This window comes from Cyprinus carpio, chromosome B7 (assembly GCF_018340385.1).
Source record: "Cyprinus carpio isolate SPL01 chromosome B7, ASM1834038v1, whole genome shotgun sequence".
Classification (NCBI taxonomy): Eukaryota; Metazoa; Chordata; class Actinopteri; order Cypriniformes; family Cyprinidae; genus Cyprinus; species Cyprinus carpio.
The window spans coordinates 8,906,203-8,919,974 of record NC_056603.1 but is presented as its reverse complement, the minus strand read 5'-3'; the positions used below and the strand labels follow the sequence as shown (position 1 = coordinate 8,919,974).

The window sequence follows — 13,772 nt, the reverse complement described above, 5'->3', positions numbered from 1 at the left end:
GGACAAGAACGATGCCGTTTGTTTGGGAAAGGCCTTTTGTTTCTGCACATGAGGATATCCTTTCGTCAAGACGCCTTTGGATTTATGCTGCGTTCCCAGAAGGTTTTTGAGCCCGTTGGTCATGACTTCAAACCACGACTCAAGACTTTGTAGCATTCCAGGGAAGTCACGCCAAACTGGATTTGCTGAAACGCGGCATTAATCTTTGGATTCGACTCAGTGGTTTCCTTTTGGATTGCATTTCTTCTGGTTTGCTCATTTGTCATTGGATTCACGCTGCGCGCTTCTCTCTTCAGGCCAATCAACGGAATTATAGGTACATTTGTTGCAACATCACAATGGCCATATGAAAGTATGTTTTCACATAGTCTGGGTTAAGCGTAAATCCAAAGAATCGGTTGCCAAAGATTGACTGGCTTTGCTTTGTGTATTAATTCTGTTTGTTTACAACTGTTTGCAAAATGGAAAATAAAAAGTGTATGAATTCTGTAAGAGTTACTGTGTCAAAGCAAAGTTTGCCTAGTGTTGAAAACAAGTCTGAAAGAGACAAGTTAAATTAACAGCTAAAGCTTTGGTAGAAAAACTTGACACCTTGCAAAAGTTAAGAAAGGCAAAGTTAAACAAGGCTCAGAAACTAATAGGGTCAGTTAACAATTTAATATATGATGACACAGAATACGAACCTGAGGTACGTTTGGCCTTTGAAGATTTTAAGAGATTGTGTTCAGAGGCTAAAGACACTCATGATTCAGTGTTGGTTATTTTACCGGTTGATGAGGCTGAAAAACATGAAATATGGTTTAAAGCAAAGATGATACCAAACAATGAGTTCATTGACTGTGTAAATAAATGGTTATTAGACAAGCCAGAAGGTCAGAAAACATCTGAAGTGGGCAATGTAGAGAGTGCTGTTGGTCCTGGGGACAGTGTCTCAAATGTGTCTCATGCTACCTCTAAACATAGTAAGCACAGTCCACACAACAGTAGAAGTTGTAGTTCATCCATATAAATTGCATGCATTCAAGCAGAGGCGGAAAAGACCGCATTTATGGTAAATGCTGCTGCATTGAAAGATAAACATGGCATTGAAGCTCTGGAAGAGGAATTGAGATGGAAAAAGGAGCAATTGGAATTAGATGCTCAAATAGCAGCTTCAACAGCAAAGATTACTGTGTTGCAAAAGACAAACAAACAAAACAAACACTCACTAAAAACAAAACCAAAACCAAAAAAAAAAAAAAAAAATTTCAGTCAAACCAACAAACAAACACATAATTCATCTCAGTCAAAATGCAAAATGTTTATGTGTAATGTTTATGTAAATGTGAGAATCGTCTGAATTGTGACATTTGTGGAGAAACACACCCCACAATCCTGCACATATATCACAAGAAGGTAACTGTAAAAGAGCCAGAGGAAAAGCACAAGGTAGTGTCTGCTCAAATTTGTGGTCACACAGGGGCTGGGAACGAGAGGAGTCTGATGTCAATCATACCAGTCCAAGTCAAAGCTGTTAAAGGAAACAAAGTAATGCGGACATATGCTTTTCTGGACCCGGGAAGTTCCGCAACCTTTTGTTCAGAACATTTGAGGAATGAGCTAAATCTGAGTGGAAAGAAGGTCCATATTCTTCTTCGCACCATGGATCAGGAACAGTCTGTGTCCTGCAGTGTTATTGCTCGACTGGAAATCAGTGGTATAAACACCAAACATTTCTTCCCACTTCCTGCTGTCTACACACAGCAAAAGATGCCTGTTAACTCTGAGAACATCATTACTCAGGAGTTGTTATCCAAGTGGTCATACTTAGACAAGGTAAAGATACGATATATTCAAGCAGGTGTAGATTTACTGATTGGAACTAATGCAGCTAATGTGATGGAACCATACGAAATAATAAACAGTCATGGTAATGGGCCATTTGCCATTAAAACCCTGTTGGGATGGGCTGTCAATGGGATTGTGGAGGGAAACAGTAACCAAAAGAATGAAGCTGGGCATTCTGCTGTTACTGTTAACAGAATTTATGTTGTTAAAGTGGAAGAGATGCTTAACAATCAGTTCAATCATGATTTCAGTGAAAGGACTGCTGATGAAAGATAAATGTCAAGGGAAGATCTTCGGTTCATGTGCATAATGAATAGTATTACTGTGTTCGACTGTGGAGCAACATATAAAGGAACAGCACTTAATAGTCAATTGTTGCAAGGCCCTAATCTTACCAGTTCTTTGGTAGGTGTATTTCTGAAATTCAGGCAAGAATCAGTAGCCTTCATGGTGGACACTGAAGCAATGTTTCACCAAGTTAAAGTGGCTGTGGAAGATGTGGATATAGACTTTCTTCGTTTCTTGTGGTGGCCTGGTGGAGAATTGACTAAAGAACCCATTACATTCAGGATGACAGTTCATCTTTTTGGAGCTGTGTCTTCCCCAAGCTGCACATGCTACGCCTTAAAACAAACAGCAAAGGACAACGGAGCTGACTTTCCATCAGAGGTGATTGAAACAATCAACAACAAGTCAAGTCACCTTTATTTATATAGCACTTTTAACAATACAGATAGTGTCAAAGCAACTGAACAACATTAATTAGGAAAACAGTGTGTCAATAATGCAAAATGACAATAGTAAACACTCATTTTTCAGTTAAAGGTAGTTCATCATTGAATTCAGTGATGTGATCAACCAGCTCAGTTCAGTTTAAATAGTTTCTTTGCAATCATTTGCAATCAAGTCAACGATATCGTTGGAAATGAAGTGTCCCCAACTAAGCAAGCCAGAGGCGACAGCGGCAAGGAACTAAAACTCCATCGGTGACAGAATGGAGAAAAAACCTTGGAAGAAACCAGGCTCAGTCGGGGGGCCAGTTCTCCTCTGGCCAGACGAAACCAGCAGTTCAATTCCAGGCTGCAGAAAAGTCACATTGTGCAGAGGACTCAACTAAATAGGAAAAGGATCTGCCGAATTTCCATAATTTTAAAAACCCAGTTAACATGGTACATGTGGCTTTCTTGCCGGGTCCAGAGTAACACCATTGAAACCTGTTATCATACCTCGTTTGGAACTTACGGCAGCTGTCTTGGCTGTCAGGGTTGACATCATACTGAAGGAGTTGCAACTTCCATTGGAAGATAATGTCTTTTGGACTGATAGCACAACTGTTCTAAAAAAATGGGTTCATACATTCGTCGCTAACAGAGTGGCTTGTATAAGAGACACAATGGAACTTCTGTTGGAGCTGAGTCATAAATGAAAGAAGTTGTCTTTGGAGCAGATTGACAGTGTTGCTGTAAATGCAAAATTACAGGAATTTAAAGCATCTCTGGGCAGACAAAGTTTGACCGTGGAGGATTTGTATAAGGCTGAGATTGGCATCATCTGTTTCAGCCAACAGGATCAATTTCAAGAGGAAATTGCTGAGCTCAAGAAGGGAAGTATTGATGTTAAAAGAAACAGTTCTGTCTATAGTTTGGATCCTATGTTGCATGATGGTCTGCTGCTAGTGGGGGGAAGACTTGGTAAGTCAGCTATGCCAAGTGAAAGGAAACATCCCATCTTGTTATCGAAGGATCAGCATGTGTCACATCTCATACTTCGAGACATTCATGAACAACTGGGTTATGGTGGCAGAAATCAGATGAAATCAATGTGTACACATTCATCTGATCTGATATCTGATCTTATGGCTGTTTAAGTAAAATCTTCCACTTCACTGAAATAGTTATATGAGAACATTCACTGTTGGGTTAACAGAAATATCAGTTACAAAAGGGTGCACTGAGCATTGTGCAAAAATAATTCATATTCCTCTCTGACCTGTAATGATAATCCGGACTAGAAAGGAAGACCTGCTCAGTCTCCTGCAAGGACATATTCCGTAGGATAGCTAGGGCATATATGATGGCCTATGAAAAAACTGTAAATTTAAGTATACTACTATAGCACTACTGAACAGCAAGCCATTATGCATGGGTCCATACACGCATTGCACCAGCATGCAGTTTATACAGTAGATTTTGTAAGTGCAGGAGCAGGACACACACAAACACATTAGATGGTCAGGCGTACCTCTGAAAAAAGAGCACCACAGATGAACTGCACTTGAGTTGGTTTCATATGCAGTAGGGCAGGCAAACAGGACAGTTGTTCCTCACTGTCGAGGCAGACAGGCACTTGGGAAGAGGTTAGCTTATGAGACCACTTAGAGGGGTTCCCATTGAGTAAACCCTATGGGCAAACCATGGTACAAAAACAGTTATTTTGAGGAAATTGATACATTTAAGATAAAGATACAATAATCTGCATCATAGTTAAAAGGTATTGTTAACGTTATTCCTAATTAAGGCCCTTGGTGAACCTTTCCTATGAGTTTGTTTGTAATGATGATTAAATGTGAACATTGTTAAAGTACCACCAAATGCTCCTCAGATCCCTGTAACTTTACAATGAAGTCCAGCAGTCTCTTTTCCTCTGCGGTGCAGTCATCGACAGCCTGGAACTGACGCATAGCCTACGGCGAAAAGGCTACGGCGTAGGCCCGACGCAGAAGTATAAATCAGCCTTAATAATACAGTAAGCTACAGGTAAATCTGACACATTTCACATCAACATGATTTTATCATCTTTTTAAGTTTAATTATTATTACGTTTAATTGTTCGGGCTAGATCTACTTATTATAGTCATTATGTCAACAAGGTTAAGCCTAATTAAATCATGGCCAAGAATTAAGAACGTCATAATAATCAATAAAATTAGCAATCAGGAATTAATTATTCATTCTTAGCAGTGATTTATTTATTCTGCGAAACCAAAATATCCAGTAAAATGAGGTAGGCCTAGCCTAAAGATGGGCGGCACCGTTAAGTAGCCCGTTCCATGTACAATAAAACCACTTTAATACATAGTTATATTTCATGGGAATGTCTATCAATCATATTTTTCTTAAGTGCATGATATGAAAACGTTTTAATGAGGGATAGCGATATGATGAAACAACTAATATTAGTGCGAAAACAAGATTATCCATGCATATCTGTTGTTGCCACGATAAAAATATCTCAGAAAAAAGGTCTTCTAGCCTTAATGCTCCAACAAGAAATTTTGATATAACAGTGACAAAATTCTAGTATCTGTTAATTTTCGCTTTCTACAAATCAAACTCGGTCACTGTATTGAGTTTCTGGGACGCTGAATGCCTCACTAGAGATGTGATTGGACAAACACCCAAAGCGAGTGCGGAAAGATTTACTTCCTTCACTTTATCAGTGGGTTCGTTTCAGGCGAGTAAGTGCAGTGTGCGACAGGCTTTCAACGCCAGATACTTGCGCCACTTTAGAGCACTCAGTCCAGCGAGTTTTTGTGTCAGGTACATCGGAATAAGGGCGAACATGAAATACACATTATTACTGATCGCGCTTTGCATTGCTGCAACAGGTAAAGCAGATTATTTTATTGCATTACTCGATTTGAAATATGCATTTACCGTGTGTTCACCATTCTGTGATAGTTATGTACTTTGACACACCATAGTATTAAAAGATTTAATTCCATTGTACTGTAAGGAACTTGAAAGAATAGCTACTTTTTTTTCAGCAATAAGGAAGTAGGCAAGTTGTGTTCCAACATGTGACTGTAAGCTAAAAATCAAATTCATATTTAAAATCTGAGCCCAGGTTTTGCTCATGAGAACGATTTTAATTTAAAAAAAAAAATAGGAAAGAGATTTTTTTATTTTGCATAGGCCTACTTTTCGGAAAATACCGTATAGTTTCGATTCTGTGTTTGAATTGAATTCGAGCCATACGCTGGTAAAACAGCGCAACTAAAACAAAACCTAGGGTCAAACTTTAAATATCAGTTCGATTTTATGTTTAAGTTATACAGTATAGGACCACAACTTGCCTACTTCCTTATTGCAGAAATCAGTTTTATTGAACCTTTTTGGACAGTACCATACTTAAATATAATCGTTCCTCACAGTGCAGTGCAATTCATCTTTCAACACTATTGTATTTATTTATTTTTTTCTTTCTCTTTCAAGTGCAGCTCAGTTTACAAGTGTAGCTACACAAGCGTACCTTTTTGTCTGGTGAACACGAACCTGAGAAACTTTCCCTTAACCTAAAAGAGAGTGTCAGTCACATTTGTCAGCACCATAGACTTAGGTCAGCACTTACATTTCTTTTCTACGGCTAATCTAACAAACAGACATCACGTGAAATCGGCTGAAGTGAATTATCACATTTCCCTGTTGGGAAGTTTTGATGTGCGTACACTTGTGACAGCGCGGGAGGAAGTGAATGTAGCCTATGTAAATAGCACTCTATGTGCAGAACAGATGGACGCTCTGTGTATGGTGTCTATTTTTCTTTGTTCCGCTCGAAAAAAAAGTTTACCTATAGCTAAATGATTTTATACAGGTAATTACTGTTTATTTATTTTTATTTTTTTTTTCTAATTGAGGATGTCACTTGAGGTTTGGTCAGATTTAGCTCACATTTAGGGAAACATTTTCTCACATTCTCTGTCTGCCTCCTCCTCAGCTCTCACCTCAGGTGAATATAGTTCAGCTTATATGGCCACAGGCGCAAACATAACAACAGCCCCCACAACAACCCACAATCCGAACACAACAACCCACAATACGAGCACAACAACCCTCACTCCAAAAACCACAGTAACCACTGCAATACCATCTCCAACGCCACCCACCAACATGGCGGTGGGCCATTATAATTTTAGTTTAGATGGAAAACTGTGTGTTATGATTGAATTGGCAATTGGGATCCGTGTGAACACCAGCAAGGTAAGATGTTTTCTGTTGGAGTGACAGATCTACATCCATATGTGATTCCTGCTTATATCTAAGCAACTTGAATCCTTCACACTGACTACTGCATTATTTTTTTCATATTACATATAAATATCCTTTATTCATTTAAGACATTTCTGTCTTTCTAGGTTAATGACACGTTCATTGTTCAGCCAAACAAAACCACTGTCAGTGGAGAATGTGGGGACAAAGCCTCTACTATCGTGATAGGATTCAAAGAAGGCCAATTTACCCTGAAATTTAGAAATGTAAGTGTTTATGGATTTAAAAAAAAAAAATTATTACTTAAAATGATATGCTTCAAATGTGCTAACTGGCAAGAAAAGATTTCATAACACAGCCTTTACTTATCTAGAAGAATTTCAAGAGTTTTGCATTCAAATTAGCCAGTTATCTTTTTTGGCAAAAAAGTTAATGTATCTTTCAGTATAACCTGAGTTTGTGTGGTTTAAAAAACGGGAACTTTGAGGCACTTGAGGAGGAATTATAAAAGACTCGTTAACTTATGTCTGATAGAAACCTGAGCTTACTCCCAGCAGCATTTTATCAAATAAATCCAAAATAAAATTTCCACATTAACCAATCACACCCACTTCGTTAAAAACACATAAAACCCATTAAATGGATACTCCACCCCAAAATGAAAATGTTGTCATTAATCACTTACCCCCATGTCGTTCCAAACCCATAAAAGCTCTGTTCATCTTCAGAACACAATTTAAGATATTTTGGATGAAAAGCGGGAGGCTTGAGACTGTCCCATACTGCCAAGTAAATAACAGTGTCAAGGTCCAGAAAAGGTATGAAGCGACGGGAACACTTTTTGTAAGCAAAGAAAACAACATCCTTGTGGCGCGGATGACACAGAAGAGCATACACAGCATACAGAGATAGGAAGAGACACAGAGGAGACGTTGATCATTATTTTTGCACGTCTGATGGCAGATGGAGTACTCTGACAACAACTTTCATACCTTTTCTGGACCTTGACACTGTTATTTATTTGCCAGTCAATGGGACAGTCTCAAGACTCCAGGTTTCATTCCAAAATATCTTAAATTGTGTTCTGAAGATGAACAGAGCTTTTACGGGTTTGGAACGACATGGGGGTAAGTGATTAATGACAACATTTTCATTTTGGGGTGGAGTATCCCTTTAAGGGTCAGGTTTATTGATTATGTTGTTGTGTACAATATTATGGTTCATTTTGTCATTGTGTGGCAGACATATTTGTATGTTAATTTGTTCTGGTTTTCAAACAAATGTATTTGTTTTGTTATGTATGCAATGGTTTTGGAGTTCATTATGGTTCTTATTCTATTGTGTTTGTGTATTTCAGATTACATTTTAATAACCTTTTCCTCTGACTTTCCAGAATGAGACGATAAAAAAGGTCTATGTGGAGTATGTGGATTACGACTTGAACTACGCCTTCAAAACAGGAGGTAAATTTTCTTGCCATATATGACTAGTACCATTTGCCTTGGAAAAAACCTACAACAACACACTTCCTTAATTTTCTTCAATTTATTCCCAAAGCTTTGGACTTTTTATCTGTATAGGTAAATAAAGAGTGTATCTAAATAAAGAATAATCTACTGAAGACAGAATTCTTAGGACAGACAGAAAATCCTTTCAAAATGATATAAATTGCCAAGCCTCAATAAAACAAACACTTGGCCATGTGGGTCAACCAGTTTGACAACAATAAATGTCACATTGTGCCGAGGAAGAATAAGGAAGTAGAAGTGTAATTTTGGTTACAGTAATAAAACATCTTTCCCTCACTTCATTTTGAATTAAAAAATTACAAATTCTTTGACCTTGCAAGACTGAGTCGTAGTGGAAGTGTTTGGTTATAATTTTGACTATTATTATCACAATTATGGGATTAAGAAAAGGGAGAGACTTGGTTAATGTTTTAATCATGTTGTGCACATCCATGCCAACACTGATCCAATTATTTTTTATTGTTGTCAACAAAGAGTTAAACGAATACTCAGGGAAGAACGAGTCTCTTGAGCTGTTTTCTGTGGATCTGGGTCATTCTTACTCCTGCAAGACTGAGACGTTGTACATGGGAGGTGGTGTGAGTCTGGACCTGACCCATAACAGGTTTCAGGCCTTCGACTTCAAAAACAATGAATTCGGACCACGTAAGTGTAGAGTGTTTATGCTTCAATATCTTCAAGCACTCCATCCTTGTAGTGGATGACAGTTTTTCTTAAAGTAACCTCTTCTTTTTGTCACAAGACACATCAAGTTATGACTCCTAGCCTTTTTACGCACTGTATACCTTATGTCCTACATACTAAATAAAGCTTGTTTACAAATATTGTAGCAAAAGTATCACGGCAATGCAAAAGAGCTGGTTAGACCAGCCAGATGACTCTAAACAAATGGCACTAAGATGATGTATTCCCATAAAGTCCAAAGGCACTCTAACATATATTTTACTAATGTGGATCTTATTTCCTGCATGGTTTTTTTAAAATGAAAGTCTGCTACTTTTTCATGTAACTCATATTAGTTTTTTTTTAATTATTATTTGACATGATTTGTTAGCTTTAAATGTCATGCAAATTAAAATTTTATCTTCAATACAACTCAAAATGAGCAGTTGTTACTGACCACCTGCATGTAAGTATTTTTTTTTTTTTTTTATTATTATTATGCAAACAGACTATTACAATATTTACAAAAAACAAATGAAATGCAAAAAACAAATTCAGAGACCTGCATGTAAGTATTATGTATATCTGTTGTGTATCTATTCAGTTATTGCAATTTAAGGTTGGAATACACTGCACAGCTTTTGTCCCATTTTGCAGTCTGGACGAATCAATGCTGGCTGTCGAAAGTCACATGCAGTTTATGCTGGCACATGCTTACAGTTCCATCCAGTTCGGAGGATACAAACATGTTTGATATTTTGAGCTTATTTTAGAACACATACGCTGTGTCCAAAATTTAATAGTGTATAAAAGATACTACATTTGGTTTAAAACTTGCTTTGTGACCATTTAGACAAACTACATCCGCCATGTTGTCGCTGTCATGTGTCCTAATACATTGTCATTTGCATCGCTAGATGCACTTCTCAGAATCTCACCAGAAGTAGTAGGTCGTCAATGTCTTTTTGCATACTGTTTTATGAATACTGTGAATTTGAAAATACTACTCAGCTCACATACTCTTTTTCACCTACTATATTGTATGGAAGTGGGCATATTTGGACACAGGGATATTGTTTTTGTTTGTCATTAAGGTTACAAAGGGGTGGAAAATTTCAGGAAACTTTCCAAAAATCCCTGGAATATTGCTAAAAATCCTGGAAAGTTTCCAAAATTTCTGGAATGTTTCTGAAATTTACTGGAAATTTTTCACCTTTTTGCAACCCTATTTGTCATGCATCTATAAGCAATGATGCACGTTTCTGCGTGAGTTTGTTGTTTTCAGAATACCTGGTAAGCCCTCAGTTGTTTTTGTGTATGATGGCCATTTTTTCCTCTGTAAGCATTTACAAAGTCAGTACACATATAATGCCTAGTGTTTTAAAATCTGTGCAGATCTGAAAACTCATGTAGTGTATACCAGCTTTAAAGTGCAACACTGACTTAATTTTCATTTCTTACAATGAGATACAAGTTCATTGTGCTCTATTTGTGTTTGTGCAACAGCTGAACTATGCAAGGCTGATATACCAGACTACCGCGTTGCCATCACCGTGGGCATAATCCTTGTCTTACTCATCATCATTGTAGTCATTGCTTACCTCATCAACAGGAAACGGAGGACTGATGGGTACCAGTCACTATAGAGGCCTACAAGTTGTGATTTATGAGAATACCAGCAATTCCAGTTTACAGGAATCTTTATGCTGTTATGCACTTATGTCTTAAGTGAATGTTACTTATGTATACTGATGAACATGCATGGCCTAGGATCTGTCCAAACAATATTTACGATGCAGGGACAGTATGCCACATCCTAACACAAGTTGAAGTTGCCATCACAAATTCTGCATCACTATAAGATCATAATAGAACCAGACAAACAATTGGCTTAGTACATGCTTTATTTAGCCTGCATTTGCATACTAATTACCTTTTCTGAAGAACTTAACCTAATACTGGCATTACAGAAGGATGTCCATAATCTACTGTTGATCCATCTTAAGTGAAAGTGCTCTTTTCTATAAGTGCTCTTCATCTGTTACACTCTTCATCTGTTACACGTCTGAGGCATTTTCTGTGATAGGCTGATAAACCATTGTTAATCTGATAAATATGTCCAGTACTTTATTCTTTCCAAAGGGGCCTTAAAACCTATAAAGGGGAATTCAATTACATTGTGTAAATAATAGATTTTAAAAGCAGTTGTGTCCTAGTATTCATTCTGTTGTGCATTTTTTCTGTTTTTCTTTAAACCTGAAGAGCTTTACTATAGTGTATTGTGATTTGAAGCTGCATTTATGCACTGAACATTGGAAGTAATGTGTAATTTTTTTTACAAATAAAAAAATAATTTGCTCTAAAATGAGTGATTCTGATTATTTTATATTTAATATGCAGCATTAAATAGAAAATAGAGTAAACAAGGCATTATCATGGGGACTCGTTTAAATTTGGTTCTGTTTAGTTTGTCTTTCTCACCTTGGACAGCGTTGCTGTGTTATGTGAAAAGCAGTTCACTTGCATTAAATAAATTCATGTGGATTACCTTGTGTTTAAGTGAAACCAATGAAAATTGGAGGTTTTTTGTTCACAAGACCGAGTTCACATGAGTTCTGTTCTGATAAGAGAAAAACACAGGCACTATTTTTGTCAGTGTGTTGCATGGAAACCATGCAAAAGCAGAAAAGCAAGATCATTTTTTACTGATTTCACCTATTAATAAATATAAGTGAAATTTATTAGTATGTAAACTAACTTTTAAGCCATTTATAATCATATTTAGGCCTATTTTTATGAAAATTGCTTATTTAAATATGCGTGTTGCTAGAGGCCACATTGTGTGACAGTGGGATTGATAAAGGTCATCTGTACAGTGATGTCCCACATGCAGCCACTATCAACCTTATTTTGCAAGTTACAAATCGCCATGCCTGCTTATACATTTAAAAATATGTTATGAAATTTATTTTGATTTTTAATTAAAGGGGTCATATGATGCAATTTAATTTTTTCCTTTCTCTTTGGAGTGTTACAAGCTCTTGGTGCATAAAGAAGATCTGAAAAGTTTAAAAAACTGAAGTCTCAAATCCAAAGAGATATTCTTTATAAAAGTTGTCCATGCCCCCCTTAAATGCCTCGTTTAAACACGCCCCCACATGTCTACGTCACTGTGTGGGAAGATTTGCATAACACCACCCAAATGTTCATGCAAAGAAAGTAACTTTTTTTTTTTTTTGCTGTAGTGTTGTTGTTGTTGCCTCAGCCATGTTGTATAGATGCTGTGTGTTTAACTGTGAAAGCGAAACTACTTTGTTTGGCCTTTCAAAAGAGGACGAGATCCGCTTCGTCATGCCTGGAGCGGATCCGTGCTGGTTGCTGAGGAAATACATATTGGATTTTATTGGTTTTGTCTCAATATACTTTTCAATATACACACTCACCTCACGCAGCGAACGACTCACTTTCCTCACGCAGCAGACGACTCTCGCTTCATGTAGGGACCGAATATTATAATTAAAGTGACTTCCATAATGTATCCAAAAGAATATTTAGATATGATATTTAAATATTCAGAAATGTGTACAATGTTTTTTTTTTTAACTTTCATTAAAATATTTAAATAAAATGATAAATAATTGCCTGTTGCAAATTTATGAATTCTTGGTTAACTTTTTTCTGCAGTCACTAGGCTATATGTATTGAGACATTTTAAAATCTATATTTTGTAAAAATAATAAAAAATAAACCTGAATTATAATCTAAACATCTTTATCATAAAACAACATAAAAAATAAGTATAATAAAAAAAAAATAATTAAAAAAAAATATAAAAAAAATCAAATAAAGAGATAACCAAAGCAATAAATAAAAAAAATAAATAAATAAATAAAAAGGCACAGGTCAGGTCAAGGTGTACAGCAAACAGCTAAAACCCCAGTACTACGTTTTTATAAGCTGTCGACCCCAGGAAACGTAATCGGCGACAGGAAACATTAATTAAAAAAAAAAAATTATTAAGCTATTAATCTTCACTTTAATTTATTTTATATTTATATGTATATTAATATTATATATTCAAATGTATTTATACAGTGGTCAAATTGTAAAATTGTTTTAGGTGACAGTTTTTTTTTTGGGGGGGGGGGGGGGGGGGGGGGGGGGGGGGGGGGGGGGGGGGGGGGGGGTGGTCCTGTAGCTAATTTCACATAATGATTACAAATTACAAAATCATAATTTTTAAAAAGGTTTTATTGAAAAATTTGCCTTATTAAATGAACTATTATTTATAAGATTTTTTCCTTCTGGGGCCTGAAATGGATGAATTTTGGTCAATATTTTGCTAAATGTGTTTTTGTGCTGGTAGGCCAGTGCTGGCACCTTGTCTGGTTTAGGCCTGTCATGGATAAATAATAATGACAATAAAACCGCCAGTAGGTGACAGCAAATCCATGGTTTAAGTATTTATTGACTCGTTCAAATCAAACTTTTCGTTCAAAACGGCTGATTCCATTAGAAAGGAAAAGAGTCCATCTGAATGGACTGTTGAATCACTGGCTCACTTGATTCGTTGAAAAACTGATTAATTCAAGGAACGAAACACCGTGCTACTATGCACTGTTGCAGCTATAAAATAATAGCACATTTGTGCTCGCGCACATGTGCTGACACTCAAGCATTGCTTAATGTGCAATGAATATAAAAACGTAAAAAAATTTTTTTTAATTGCTTAAATTATAAGGACATTCTAACTGTATTTTTTAAT

At 36.6% G+C, this 13,772-nt stretch overlaps 1 protein-coding gene across 1 annotated transcript; it reads left to right on the top strand.

The window, feature by feature from the left end:
- Positions 1–5,248: 5,248 nt before the first annotated feature.
- cd68 (CD68 molecule) lies at positions 5,249–11,372 on the top strand. Its single transcript, XM_019094400.2, has 6 exons — positions 5,249–5,434; positions 6,544–6,806; positions 6,962–7,081; positions 8,209–8,278; positions 8,819–8,989; positions 10,514–11,372. The coding sequence occupies exons 1-6, from the start codon at positions 5,389–5,391 to the stop codon at positions 10,651–10,653; spliced, it is 810 nt and encodes a 269-aa protein (XP_018949945.2). The 5' UTR covers positions 5,249–5,388; the 3' UTR covers positions 10,654–11,372.
- The last annotated feature ends 2,400 nt before the right edge of the window (positions 11,373–13,772 follow it).